The 15,384-nt window shown below is 42.4% G+C and overlaps 1 protein-coding gene across 1 annotated transcript in view; it reads right to left on the bottom strand.

Annotated features, from left to right (window-relative positions):
• LOC118090247 (uncharacterized) overlaps positions 1–15,384 on the bottom strand; it is a gene marked incomplete at its 5' end in the record, with an annotated part of 91,294 nt that overhangs the window by 25,043 nt on the left and 50,867 nt on the right. Inside the window, 2 exons of the mRNA XM_060278222.1 lie at positions 7,239–7,360; positions 11,074–11,162. Coding sequence (XP_060134205.1) covers positions 7,239–7,360; positions 11,074–11,162 — 211 coding nt within the window. The remainder of the gene's footprint in view (positions 1–7,238; positions 7,361–11,073; positions 11,163–15,384) is intronic.

Genomic DNA, 15,384 nt, shown 5'->3' with positions numbered 1-15,384 from the left:
ATGGCCCATAAGAATGTCCATAGCTGAAATGAAATGAGAGTCTAGGTAACTCTGGAGCATGTTCATCAATACTTCAACTGTGGTTTGAGGTTGACTCAGTGTATATATTTATTTGTTAAAATTTGAATTTGGGGGGGGGGAAGCCACCAAAGGGATGAATAGCAGAAAGTTTTAGGTACCAAATTATTTCCCAGTATGCTTTGTCTACATATTAAAGCAACAAGCATTAACAATAATTATGGCACTTAGTTCCATTCGTTTGTTTCCTTGCGAAACTACCCAAGCGATAGTTTCAGCCATGAAAGTGAACCACAACTAAAATATGACACTTATCTGCTTTATTGTTTATTTGAAAATTGTGGATCTCCTTTAACTCCAGATTGGTACATGTGTCCTTTCATCATATAAATTATATATATGGCATCTGCACAGCAGAATCACTCTCCCTCCATCTCTCCCAGTTGCAAGATATCTGAAACCTTATCTGTTGTGTCATGTTGGATTACAGACAGTCAGTTCTATAAATTTTGGTCATCTCAATCTTCATCTCCCCAGCTGCCTTGGTAAGATACTCAGGCTGAGTTTGATTGTGTTCTCACCAAGATCACCTCTACTCAGAGCATTCATTTCAATGGAATACATGGGGGTGCCCCCTTTTTTGTTTATTGAAGGAGAGGGAGAGGGAGAGGGAGAGGGAGAGGGAGAAGGAGAGGGAGAAGGAGAATATACACTACAGGTACATTGAGGCATATTATTTAAACAGAGGCAAATAAACCAGGTTCATATGGCAGAAACTCAACTCATAAACTAAACCAGGTTCATAACATCATGAACCTAGTTTAGGCACCTCTGTTTGAATAACATACTCCAACAGACCTGAATATCTTCATTAACTGGTGTAAAAAAAAACAAAAAAAAACCCATTTATTTATGGAAGAAAAGCAATGACAAACCTAGACAGCATCTTAAGAAGCAGAGACATCACCTTGCCGACAAAGGTCCGTATAGTTAAACTATGGTTTCCCCAGTAGTGATGTATGGAAGTGAGAGCTGGACCATAAAGAAGGCTGATCGCCGAAGAATTGATGCTTTTGAAGTATGGTGCTGGAGGAGATTCTTGAGAGTCCCATGGACTGCAAGAAGATCAAACCTATCCATTCTGAAGGAAATCAGCCCTGAGTGCTCACTGGAAGGACAGATCCTGAAGCTGAGGCTCCAATACTTTGGCTACCTCATGAGAAGAGAAGACTCCCTGGAAAAGACCCTGATGTTGGGAAAGATGGAGGGCACAAGCAGAAGGGGACGACAGAGGATGAGATGATTGGACAGTGTTCTCAAGGTTACTAACATGAGTCTGACCAAACTGCGGGAGGCAGTGGAAGACAGGAGTGCCTGGCGTGCTCTGGTCCATGGGGTCACAAAGAGTCGGACATGACTAAACGAATAAACAACAACAACAAAGGGCAGAAAGGAGTTGTGGTATAAGGCCATTTTTCAATGGGAAACACTATTTTCCACCCTTTTTTCTCTTTAAAAAAAGCTCTTTTATCAAAATGTGTTTTACACGTGAGAGCTTCATAAAGCAGATAGGGAACAGGGCACTTGTCCTGTGTAGGCAGTTTCCAGAAAAGAAAGTTTAGGTATGCATGCCAGGGGGAAAAGTGATCATCACCATTCTTATCACTATCCTACAAACCTAAGATTGCTGACAAACTACCTTAACATATCATGTGTATGAGATCATCTATAAAGTTTACATGCATATAGAGGTGAGAAGCAAAGTTAAGGCAAGGGAAGAATTGTTTATAGGTGAATGAATGAAAAAATGAATGAATTTTGTATGGAAGCCAGGGGGAAAGTTCTTTAAGAGTGTGACATGCTTTACAGGCATTTACACAAAACCAAAACAAAATCTGACTGCTTATTCTTGTTCAGGCAGTTTTACCTATGATTCGGACATCTGTAGAAATGGTAGCATTTTGACCAGAAGTGAAGCTGAAACACTGAAACTTTCCCCCTTTTAAAGAATAAAACAAAACACCATATAGTCTAAATAAAATGTAAAATAGATCTCAGGAAGAATCCGAAGAAAATTTTTTTCAAGCAGCCAAGATTAATTTCAAATATTTTGAACACGCAGGCAATCATTTGCTTCCAATGGATAAATCATTCTGCTCCCTACTTACTCAGTGTAAAATCAATCTGTTCTGTTTGTATGACAGAAACAACAAGCAGTTTCACAAGAATGAGGCAAACCATATGTGAAGGTGTTTAAGAAAGCACAACAGGGAATACACTGTGCAAAGAAGCATCTGCATTTATTTCAATGTCAAATCACTTGTGTGTTATAAAAAATGAAAGTTTATTGTTTTTGTTAAAAACAATGTCACCATGGCACTGCAGCGCTTACAATTAACTCTTGCTTTCCTTCAAGCTCTCAGATTCATGTGTCCCCTATGGGAAGCAGGTGGAAATAAACCTGATGGTTTTTAAACACTGTGATTTCAGTGCCAGTTTTAAGACTGATTTTGTACACTGCCAAGTACAATATGGTTTAATGGAACTGCGTCACTGACAATGGCTAATCCAGCCTCCCCAAGCTGGCACCCCCTGGAGGTTGTGGCAGTAGCAGTAGGCAGAGCTAACCATCACCCACGTCACTGTGGCTTATTGAGAAGGAGAGGGAGAGGGAGAGGGAGAGGGAGAGGGAGAGGGAGAGGGAGAGGGAGAGGGATATGACTGCAGCAAGGTTGGCACAGTGCAAATGCACCCATAGGAGGTGCCATATATGCATTGGCACTGTGCGGACCTCCCTGCCCTCTTGCACCAGTGATGGGAGGTCAGGTACGTTTTGCTGCCACTACAACCTGCTACGGAGCTCCAAGCTAACAATTCCCATTGGCCACAGGCAGCATACAAGAGAAACACAATTGAACAAAATGCAAGAAAAATATTGCGACCGGGAAAATATAGGGGGCAATCGTAGCTGAACTGTATTTTTACCTCTTTAAACATACTGTGTACTGTATTATTGAGAATGGGGAAAGAATTGAGTTTCTAGGCAAAAAACAGAGAAGGTGAGAGTTTTCTGCAGTCATCAAATGAAATGTTTTCTGGGCACTGAAGACTCTTGTCTCCTACATCAGCATAAGGGCTCCTGCTCACGGAGCGAACTGGAACCCAGCAGAGGTTCCTCACTGGAGGATAGGGATAGTTCAGCAATTTTCACCAGTTCCCCACTCCCCTGCAGCCTCCTCCACAGCCAGCAGTGTAGCTAGACGCTCGGGTGCCAGGTGTGCATAGCTGCAAAGTCTCCCGTATTCCCTGGGAAACCCTCGTTTTTCCAGCCGTTTCCCGCTGGCAGCCCAGATTTAACAAACCCCCATAAATCCCCCGGATTCTTACCGGCCCGGGGAGGCTCCTTCTGTGCATGTCTGGAGTCTCTGGACATGCGCAGAAGTGATTTCTGGCACTGTGGCCATTTTGGAAATGGGCAGAGCATGCGTAGAAGCAACTTCCAGTGTCGCTCTGCCCAGTTCCAAAATGGCCGCAGTGCTACTTCTGGTTCCGTGCAGCTGCCGATCCCGGATTTTTCAGTCTGGAAGTTGGCACCTATGCAGGTGTGGCCCGTGCGTCCTGCAGCCAGGGGCAGGGTGGGCTGCATGGAGCCTCTCTGCCGCCTCCCCCTCAGCTGTAGGGCAGCTGGAGAGGCGGAGAGCAGACGCAAGTCTCATGCTGCTATTTCAGGGAGCGCGGAACCTGCAGGTGCCCAAGCCACCACAACACTCCCAGGAGAGACACGTGGCTTGGGAACACTACAGGCCCCGCAGTAAGTGCCGGCCCCCATGGTGAGGCGACTAGTGCCAGCTGTGTTTCGTTCTGTTTGTTGACTGAACTAAAAAGTTTGGTGAGCCAATTTTTTTATTATCATCTTTTTAAACTCATATTTTTGTCATTTTGTCACACACCCCCTCAGTGATGACACCCGCGACGGCCCGCATCCCCTGCACCCCCTTCCTCCACCACTGTCCACAGCCACCTCCTGCCCTGTTCTGGAAAATTCCTCAGTCATCTGGTGCACTTTTTCAGGGGGCTGCAGAGGGAAGGCAGAATTGGCAAAAAATAAAAAATATATCACCCCGCCCTCTTCTTCCCTGCGAGTGGAACTCCCCAGGGGCAGCCCAATACATTTTGGTACCTAAGGCAAACCACAAAATGGTGGCCCTCTTCACCATTAGGGACAAAAAGGGGTGGGAAGAATGACACCAGGAACAAGGGGGGAGTAAATATATACACTGGAATCTGCTGCCCCTGTTCCTGCCACCCGAGGTGGTTGCTTCATCTACCTCATGGTTGTGCCGGCCCTGAACTCCACTGAGCCCATCTTCAGATCCAGCTCAATGTCTTAGTGCCTCTGAAGTAAGTGAGCAATAGATTGGGCTCTGTATGTCCTTTGGGGTTTGCAGACTCATTTTATAAAGATTATAAAGGCCTGTCCACTTAGGGATTCACATATTATTGAAGTATGCTATGAATTATAGCTTTATGGAGACAAATATTGGCAGTGATAAGAGTAGTAGTTTTTGCAATCACTTCAAAAAAAAAAGAGTTTCAGGAAAACCCTGTCTTAAAATACACACTTCTTGGCTCCTGTATTCCAATTTTATGTTATTTTCAATTTTATTTTTTTACAAGGCAAAGATAGTGGGGCGCCAGGATACTGAAAAAGCCCAAACCATTTTCAAGGCATTGTAAGCTGATAATTAATGCAGTACATGTATCACTTTGAAGATGGCTGGTAGTACAGCATTTTATGATAAATAGACTTTATGGGGTTTGTTTTTTTAAAGCAGGATTTTGTAAAAAGGCTACCCCAATAAATGATTTACCAGCTCCAGTAAAAGATCAAGGAAATTGCTCAGATTGCATCTCAGAGTATCTAAAACTCTGATGTTTATGGAAACCTAAAAAGCTCCTAGACCTAGAGCCCCATTATTTTTTATTTTTATTTTTGTCTCTAATCATCTAACATAATATATTGTTAAAGAACTAGTAGAGGAAGGTCTGGGATCAGAGAAAGGGAGCAACCCTTCAGAGACAAGTTGGGGAGACAGTGAGGGAGCAGAGAAATGAAGAAGACAAATAATAGACAGCCCTTTGTTGATTGTGTAGAATTTTTGTGCGGCAACACACCGATTTGGTAAGCCTCTGCCTCTAGGGTACAGGGATGTTAGATATGAGCCTTTAAGGGATGGGGTGCATAGGAAACTGCCTTATACAGGGTTGTTTGTCCATATAGCCCAGCGTTTCCCAAACTTGGGTCTCCAGCTCTTATTGCACTACAATTCCCATCATCCCTGACCACTGGTCCTGCTAGCTAGGGATGATTGGAGTTGTAGTCCAAAAAAAAGCTGGAAAGCCAAGTTTGAGAAACCCTGATATAACCCATCATTATCTACTCTCAGTAGCTCCCCAGGGTCTTTGACAGAGAAGCATTTGGCTATCACATGCTGCCCAAACTTTTGGTAACTGGAGATGCCAGGGACCAAACCTGGGGCTTTCCACATGTGACACATGCAGTACTGCTCTGTCACTAAGCTATCATTCCCTCCCCACAAAGCCACTAGTCCCTGCTTTTCTGCTAGGGATAGAACTGGAAACTTCCTGCTCCACAAGCAACAGCTCTGAGTGACAATTCAACAAGCCACTCTGCTGGGGCATGGTATGGGTGGGCCACTGACTATAGTTCCCAATTTTTGATTTGATAGCAACCTTCCTGGCAGCTGGTGAATCTAAGGTAGGCCAGTAGTCAATAGGCAAGCAGTGGGATTTAGGGTAGAGCAAGTAAGAGAGGGGTAGAGCTGGGCAGGGCAGGGTGAATCGCATAAATAAGAAATAATAATATTTGATTATCAAACAAATATTATTTGCAAAGATCAATCCTTCTCATAGGGGATGGAACAGAGATTTGATTCCATTCAAATCTAAAGGTGAATGTACATAATTAGCACTTTCAATACGCAAACTGAAACAAAGCCATCCTTTGACATTCACACCGAATTTTGCAATGCAGTTTTCCAGGCAAGTCATGTGTACAAAAATGCATTCTATCAGGGGAAACGGATTTGTAAATATTAGGGATTGTGTGTATCAGGATAAATTTGCACTAAAATGCTGCCAAATTTTCACGGGGATCTTTTTAAATTAATATTTTTTTGCAAATAATGATGTAGAAATGTGGAGAACTGAATTTAAGATTGGAACAAAATGAGAAACAGGAATTGACAGATTCGCCCACTCCTACTTCCTTATTAAACTTCTTCCTGCCCGCTCATCATTTCATAATCAGATTCCGAAAGCAATAGCCTTAATTGTGCTCTTAAGTGCTCCACATGGGGCCAGTGGGGATTGTTTGAAATCCTAACTGCCAAGGCGGGCATGTACCTCATGTCTAATAAATCAGGCAGAAAAGGGGGCTGGCAGCATTTTGCCACTTCAGTCGCTTCTGTTTTGAAATTTGCAACATGGATTTGGGTTGGGGAAATAAGATATGCATGCCTTATTATGCAGGACATGTCATCACGTACTCATAGTGGTCCTTTCCTCTCTTTCACTCTCTCTCTCTTTGAAAAAATAAGTGTCTAGGAAATGTTTCTGCACAAATTGTTAGCTTTGAAGAGATTAGGAGTTCTTGTAAGATGCTTCTCATAAGGTGAAGCAGCCACTCCAAGGCCAGGAGGAAAGAGGGAGGGAAGGAGGGAGAGAGAGAGAGAGAGAGAGAGAGAGAGAGAGAGAGAGAGAGAGAGAGAGAGAGAGAGAGAGGAGGCAGCATGTTTTGTCTAACTGAAAACTCCAGGGAAAATACTGAGGCTGGCAGAATATAAAATAAGGATTTGGCAAGAATCTTGTGGTTAGAGCAGCTACTTGTGCAGCTACTCTTTTAAAAAGAAATGCCCAGGGGGTCTTTAATAACCACAAATGGCCAGGAACTCATTTTTATGGCTGGTTCAAACGGCATCACTTCCAGCAACAGAAGAAATGAAATGTATTTTCTGATTCCAGAAATAATGAACAGTCCCGGTACTAAACCACCACTTATTTCAACTGTCATGTTACCTTAGATAGTTTTGCTTCTATTCCCCCCGTCCCACCCTGACCTAAAGAGAAAAACAACGACGTGTTTTGCATAGTTCTACAGGAGTAAACCAAAAACAAACTGAAAAAATCAGTTTGCTCACCATACGGAGAATCTGTGTTTCTCTAACTCCTCCAGATAAGATGTTACACGGAAAGCTGGTTCGTCTAGTCCAGTCCCAGGACTTCCTTGGCCACACACGTTGCTCGGATCATTCTGGTTCATCTAAAAATAACAGTCATAAATAAGGGAGATTAAGTGGCCACAACAATGCACTAGAGATTTTACAACTCTTGTTTGAATGGCCTTGTTGGGGAACTACTCTATAGATTTGAAATAATCTAGCGAACTCTGCAGTGCAGCACCATGGTTTTAACACACAAATAGCAAAGGAATTTGGATTAGCATTCACTCACACACTTGCTTCTTTGTCTTTGTAAGTGCACCCAATTCGTCACTTGGTGCAAGGATTGCTTAAGAAATGGGGAATAAAACCCTAAATGTTCAGCCCGGGCAATATATCTTTAGAGCAGATGTGATACAAAGTGGCCTTGCACAGTGATGAAACTTGATTTTTCTCTGCAAAATGATTGGCATATAACATAATTACAGAGAAAAATAGGCATTGGTCTAGGCCACAGTGCAACCACCTGCAACCCTGGAGTTGGTTAATAATGTCTTAATATTCTTGAACTGCAAGCCCATCATCCCCCAGCCAGCCTGGGCAATGCTCAGGGTTGCTTGGAGTTGTAGTCCAGCAATGTTTGGGGATTGGTTCTAGACAACAGTGGCGGCTCATTTGGGAGCAGGGAGTGGAGGCAGTCAATGTTCTCTCATTTGCTGCCATGTGGTTGGGGTGAGGCAGAAGTGAGGCCAGGGGAGCTTTGGTTAGGCAGCGGTGACCCTGCAGGTGCACCTGTGGGGCTGCCGCCATCCCAACTCACCACATCTCTGCCCTAACAAGCACAGCATTGTCACAACTTGGAGTAAACCAGGGCCTCTGCTCCCCTACCACCGCAACCTACCATGGGCATAGCTAACGGGGGACAGCTGCCCCCCTTTAGATCAAGTAGAACCATAGAAATACTTAACTGACCAATCACATCAGTTCTCCCCCCCAAAAAAGTCCCCCCCCAAAAAAGTCCTGGCTACACCCATGCTGGACGTACCACTGCTGGGCGGTATTTAAATAGGAAAGTGGGACCCTCTGTGAGGTACTCTTGGTTTTCTAGCCTCACTCCTCCTGTTTTAGGTGTTCCCAGTTACTACTGCCCCTTTTTGCCTCTTGAAAGGGATATCATCCACATACAAGGAAAACAGTATGCAGAGGAAGAGGGAAGGGGAAGAGGGCACAGGAGTGCCAACTTGGTATCGCAACCGTGGGTGACCGGGGTCGTGGGTGCCATGCAGAGTGCATGGCCCTAGCACTGAAATTTTGTGGGTGCCCGGCCCCTTAATGGGGAATTTTGTGGGTGCTCAGGCATCCAGGGCCCCAGGGCCCCAGGGAGTTGGTGCCTATGGGAGGGAGTGTGTGAGCCTGCGGCAATCAGGGGTTTCGGCAAAGTCATCTGAACGCAGCATAGTGTTGCACATGCAGGTCTGCAAGAAGTCTGAGATTTCAAAACGAGTTGCCTGTGCAAAGCGTTGACACACTCTCTGCAAACCTATGAGTCAGAATTATAACGTTGAAGATGCAAAGCAAAAAGGCATTAAAACAGATTATACGTGAACTTCACTGGGTTGTGTTTGATCATGCACATGACTCAGAACCAGATCTTATGTCAAAGGCATGAAGGTGTGGCTCCAGGAAGCTTTTACTTTCTCACAATGATCGCATGGGCATAAGCACTTTGTGCCCTTTAATAACAATACGTTAATAACTTAATTACACACAGCGCAATGCTCTGAACAACATCAAATAAGATGTCACTGCATTGCTCTTTAGGCCAACAAAACATCAGAAGAACAAAAATAGCAGTAATTAGGCTGAGGCATGGAAGTCCCTTAGAAGGCTCTGAACATCTCTCCTTCTCCAAATGTAACTTCTTACATTTTCCTCCAGCAAGGGTACTTTTGTTTTCTGGGTTTTGTTTTAAAAGTACAGTGGACATGACTCAGAGAAAAAAATGAGGTGCACTTAAACCCCATTGAAATAAACACCACTTAACTGCTTAGCTATGTGCATACTTATTTATGAAGCTTTCCCTCCAAATGCTTGAGGTACCTAACAAATGCCAATATAAACAATCCAAATTTAATTAGTTAACTTAGACCAACTTATTAATTCATTTTAAGTTTATACCACCCTTCAATCATATTCCTGGAGCAGCTAACAAAAGAAAAATAATGTAGTATACATCCACTTACTACTATTGCTCTGGAACTATTTCGCTTCATGAAACCATACTGCATTATCATAAATAATGGATTTATTGCTCATACAAGCAGTGGGTTGGTTTGAGAGTTGTATTGGATGAACTTCCCTAATAGAGAAGAAGGGGGCGTTCTTATCAGGTTCTCATAGGCATCTGGTTGGCCATTGTGAGAACAAGATGTTGGACAAAATGGGCCATTGACTTGATCCAGCAGAACAGTCTTATGTTCTTATGAAGTTAGCCCTTCAAATATTAACTTCCTGAGCTTCATAGGACTTCACAGGTCATCCCTAGCACCTTGTGTTTGATCTAGTAGCATATTAAATATTAGGTGTTTGGTACCATGCCTACAGACTTTTAAGAAGCATGAACTCAGGGCGAAAAGGAGAAATGAGCTAAGAGGAAGGCACATTTGCAAACGCTCACCGTGATCAACTCCCACCCGGAAACCTATGTCCCCACCATGGAAGGACGTGTAGATCCAGAATTGGCCTCCACGGTCACGTACGGACTCATTGTTAAGACCATGTTGTGAGTCGAGGCCCCACCCCCGCTTGGAGATAAAATAAGACACATGGACGCAAGTATTTAGGTTAATGGGCTAAAAAAAAGGTCACAACTTTATTGGTTACAGAATGTGAGTGGTATTGGCTTAGGCATTGGATTGAACAGACTATACTTGACTCCTGCCCGCTCTGTCGGGAGTCACACAAGGGTTAACAACCTGTAGGGGGAGCTTGTTGATGCAAATCAACTGGAAGCTTTCCCCTAGAGTCACCGGGGGTTGAGCCACGGTCCTAGCCACCACCTGGGCATCGGACAGGAACCACGACCACCGGATTCATTTAACGGAATACCCTTAAAGGGGAGAGGCTTTTATGGAAGCCAATCTTACTTGACTATGAGTGATTGCCAAAGAGGAGGAGGAGGAGGAGGAGGAGGAGGAGGAGGAGGAGGAGGAGGAGGAGGAGGAGGAGGAGGAGGAAAACCATGCCTATAAGTATTTGTCTAGTGATGAAATTCCAGAGAGATTTTTTTTTGGGGGGGGATGCAAAAAGAATGCAAAAAGTACAAGAATTTAAAAATGGTTTTTGATGGGTTGGTCCTTTTCCAGAAGAGAATTGCTCAGTTTCACTGTCATCGTATGATGGACTCTAAAACCCAAACACCCTTTTGAAGGGAGCAGGTAGAAACAGAAGTGAGAATACCCAATAAACCGTAAAAGTTCAGCAAAGAAAATAACCAGCTAATTACCACTTCAAAGATTGGCAGGTATTGGTGAGCTGTTAAGGGATTTATTTAGCCAAAGTCTTTGGCAGAGCGGGGAAAAGGTGTGTTCTGAGCCATAAAAAAGTTTTACTGGCATTGCTGGGTTCACAAAATGTCAGCAGTTTTCCTCCAGATGCGCAAAAAGACCTCCACTGAAAGCCAAGGGTGCCTTTTGAAATAACTGCAATTCATAAGGCAATTGGAGATGATAGATAGATGATAGATGATAGATGATAGATAGATAGATAGATAGATAGATAGATAGATAGATAGATATGATAGAGATATCCTTACCTTGCTATATATACCATGAGCTTCCTTCACTGGGACCAGATCACAATTCTTATCAGATGAACCAGAGTTGATTGGATATGGCTCATTTCCTAAGCAGAGAAAGCACAAGAAATATGTAATTCAAATGACTGAAAATATACTTGTTTCCATTAGTAAATTTTAAATTTTAAATAATTTAAGATTTATATCTTCAGCCTCAAGTATGCTGCCTGTTTTGCTGTATATCTCAAGAACTTGCTTATAATGTTCACAAACTGAAACAAGTAACAACAACAACAACAAAAATACGAACAGGCACAGCAGCCTACCATCGCCAATGTCCATGAGCTGGAACAAATGCAAGAAAAGAGATTCAGGTATTAAACCCATCAAAATTATGTGCTTGTTTGTTTTGGAAAGAAACATGCAGCACTTAACCAACTGTTGCATGAGATGCTTTTTCAAAGGCATAGGGTTAGCAAGGGACCCAAATTTCAGTAGTAAAATTCATGTGTCTGTTCTGTTTTGTTTCTCTTCTGTTTTGTTTCTGGTGTCCATGACATTGCTGATGATGAATAAGTAGAACTCAGATAACTCCCCTCTGATGCATTCAAAGTACACATGAGGGGAACGGTGAGGCTGTGTAGGCTAGCCCTCTCCTTTCCCCACCGAACCCAGGGCAGATGCAGGGCCAGATTTAGGTTTGATGAGGCCCTAAGCTACTGAAGGTAATTTGACCCTTTATATGTCTACCTGTCCTTTGTCAGCAACAAATTGTCACTGTTTTTTGTGTTGAATATATATGCTATATGGTAATTTATGGATCTAATAGGTATGTAAAGTCATTTGCACATAACAAAATATATATTTTATCAAAGTAATTGTTGAACTGAAATACAATTAAGAAGTACATTAATAGTGAAATACAATTAAGGAGTATATTAAAGAGTGAAATAATTATTAAACTCAAACTTAAAATGATTTTTTTTCATGTATATCCAGTCTTTCTTTCTTTTTTTAATTTTTGGGGCTCCAAATCCAGCGCTGGGCAGAACCTTTCAATGCACATCATAAGCAGCTCTGAGTGCACATCTAAGTATCATGGGTATCGTGAAAGGACTAACAGTCAATTGTTAGTCATTTAGTCTATTATTGCCATATTTTCATTGTGTCATATTTATTGATTTATTGCCTCAGGTGACAGAATTATTGGATGGGTAACAGGTACTAACACCTTGATTTAAAAGGGGGGGTGCCAGTTAGTGCTTTGCCTTAGGTAGTGAAATGTCTTGGGTGGGCAAGCTTCCTTGAGGAGAGTTTTCCATAACTGAGACCACACAACAGAAAAGGCCTAGTAGTCACCCACCATTACTGTTCACCGCCGGGTTACTTCAATAAGGATTTCTAAAGGAGGCTCCCAAGTTCTTAAAGGCAAACCTACAGGTCAGAACCCGGAAAAGGGGCCTTTTTGTTTGAGAGTTTCCTTCCCCCTACTTTATTTTTTCTGTTTTAGAAGCTGAGAAACCATTGCCGGACTACACTGGTGGCGGAGGCAACTGACAGGAGGGAAAGCCCTTCACCGCCTGTGCTGTTGTGCCACCATTTTATAACACTTTCTTCCTTCTTCAAAGGAAATTAGGTCAGTCTGTAAAATATTAATTAAAAAGCTAGGTGTTAGAGAACTTAAGAACCTAAGACCAGTCTGCTGGATCAGGCCAATGGCATAATGTCTCGGACAGTGAGGTAGAACATAGCTTCCATGGTTAGTAACCATTGTTGTGTGCTTCTGCCTCTCTAGCAACAGAACAGAGGGAGGCAGGGAGGGGAAACTCTTCCAGATGACCTATTTATTGAGCCAGTGTGGTGTACTGGTTAGCATGTTGGACTAGGACTTGGGAAACCAGGGTTCAAATCTCCACTTGACATGAAGCTCATTGGGTGACCTTTGGCCAGTTACTGTCTTTCAGTCTAACCTACCTCACAGGGTAGCTGTGGGGATTCACTGAGGAGGACAAAAATAATATTTGTTGCCCCAGCCACTCCATGTATGCCACCTTGAGCTCTTTTGAGGAAAAGGTGGGGTATAAATGCAATAAATAAATAATCTGATTTGCTTGCACAATGCTTACGTGAGGGTTGGGCTATGGTCTTTCCTGAACATTCATTCTCATTTGTTTGCAGGGACGTTATATGACAACCAGCATTGATCCTGAATTCATCCTGATTTGTTTTGCAGTGGTTGTTGTACATCTTCCTGTTAATCATTTGTTCATCCCAAACATTTCAATGGGTTTCTCCATCACCTTCCCAACCACAAATACATTTTTTTAATAAAAAAAATATGTATTTGTGGCACCAGCTTGATAGGGTGGTTTAATCCGTATTCATTGAGTATACCTAAATTTCTCATATGAGTTCCCACAAAATACAGAGAGCCTGGAGATGAAGGGGAAAGGGGGAAAGGAAGGATTGGTATGCCTGAGTGAGACGTTGGAGAGGGAAACAAATTGAATATACTGTTGCTGAATGATTTTCCTGTGGGCGGTTGTGCTTTGGTTGGTGGAGGCTTTTTTGAGCTTGTATTCTTCCCTTTATTTTCTGTATCACTGAGCTCATTACTTTTATCTCTAGATAGATTTCCTGGTAAAACACAATGTACTTCTTCAGCAGCCATAAACTGTGAGGAGCTGCTTAAATTAAAGATCAATAAAAAAATTACAGGAGGAGAAAAGAAAATGTGTCATAAATAAAAAAGAGATGCTCTAAAAAAATGCTGTGCAATTAAACACAATGAAAATCTGAAATGAAATTAAATTTTGTTGTAATACATTTCCCATTCTTTTCTTCAAGAAAATTACCTCAGAAGTGGAAGGGATTTCTCTTCCCCTCCCCCTCCCCACGTAATTTAAATGTTAAGCGGCCAGATGTGTGTCTCATGCTTGAAGAGTTGAAGCTTTGCATTATTTAGCATATTAAGATTCACAGAATTTAAAAAAGGCTTCCTTTATTGCCTGGAGGTTCTAATTAAGTAAACCTTAGCTTGGTACATTTAAAACTTGCAATACAAGAGATTTTGCTTCTTTCTTGGATTTTTCTTTCTGTTCTTTCTACAGGCACATCAGTATAATAAATGTGGAAAATACTTAAGATGCTATAATTTTTCTTTGGCTTGAGGAATTAAACCTATCTATTACTTTAAGAAGATTTTAATAGGGCCAGCAATCAGAAAGACATCTAACGGCTCCAGACTACTTTTTTTTTTATCATAGGAGTTTTTCATAGTTGCTAGAGAGGAAATGTGGCTTATAAAATTCTACGTAAAAATTCCCTCTCATATACACACTACTACTCAGCAAATTAGCCCCATGAAAAAAAATGAGAATTGCACATTTCATCTCTGCTAAACTGCATTCTCTCTTTTTTATAACATTTTATAATTGACCGCAAAATGCTATAAAGTGCTAATTAGATGCCCTATCAACTATGAGATGATGGAAGGAGTAGAACAGCTGCACTAGAAATTGTAATTAAAATGAAAACCCCACTGACAAGTCTAGGGACAATTATAAACCATACCCAAACATAAATATTTCTGCTTTCTTAGAAAAACAATGGGGGGGAGGGGAGATCCAACATTGCCACTTTGCTGTAATCATTTTAGTAAGTCAGCTCCAAAATCATTACATTCTTTGGCCTCCTGCATTTTCTTAAACCCACAGATTTTACAAGATTAAAGGCAGATTTCAGATTATCAGGTAAAAGGGCATGGTACAGTCCTCTGAGGACTGTACCATTCCAGAATGCAGCTAAGGGACTTCATCTTGAGCTATGATGGGAGACAAGGGAGGGACGCTTTATTGGTTCTCCTGGACATCTCAGTGTCTTTTGATACAATTGACCCATGGTATCCTTCTGGAACAGCTATCCAAGTTGGGAGTTGGGAGACTGCTTTGTGGTGGCTCCATTCTTACCTGAACAGTTGGCCCCAGAATATGGTGCTGGGGGATTTGTGTTTGGCCCCTTGGGATTCCACGAGGACAATCTTATTCTCCATCCTATTTAATATCCCCAAGAACATGCTGAGTGGGGACACCTGGAGTTTGAAGCATGCTGTCATCAATATGTGGATGACACACAACTCTATTTCTCCCTTTTTTTTCTTCATCAGATACAGTGGTGGATGTTCTAAGCCAGGTGCCTGTCTACAGAAATGGACTGGTTGAGTGCCAACAAGCTGAGGCCAAACAAGATGAAGATGCTGTTTGTAGATGGTTCCTTGGTCCAGATTGGATCTAGAGAGGGTTGCACTCACCCGGGAGGATCACGTCTGGA

Source organism: Zootoca vivipara, chromosome 8, assembly GCF_963506605.1.
Source record: "Zootoca vivipara chromosome 8, rZooViv1.1, whole genome shotgun sequence".
Taxonomy (NCBI): Eukaryota; Metazoa; Chordata; class Lepidosauria; order Squamata; family Lacertidae; genus Zootoca; species Zootoca vivipara.
Note: the sequence above shows the minus strand (reverse complement) of the source record. Positions and strands in the feature narration are given on the sequence as shown.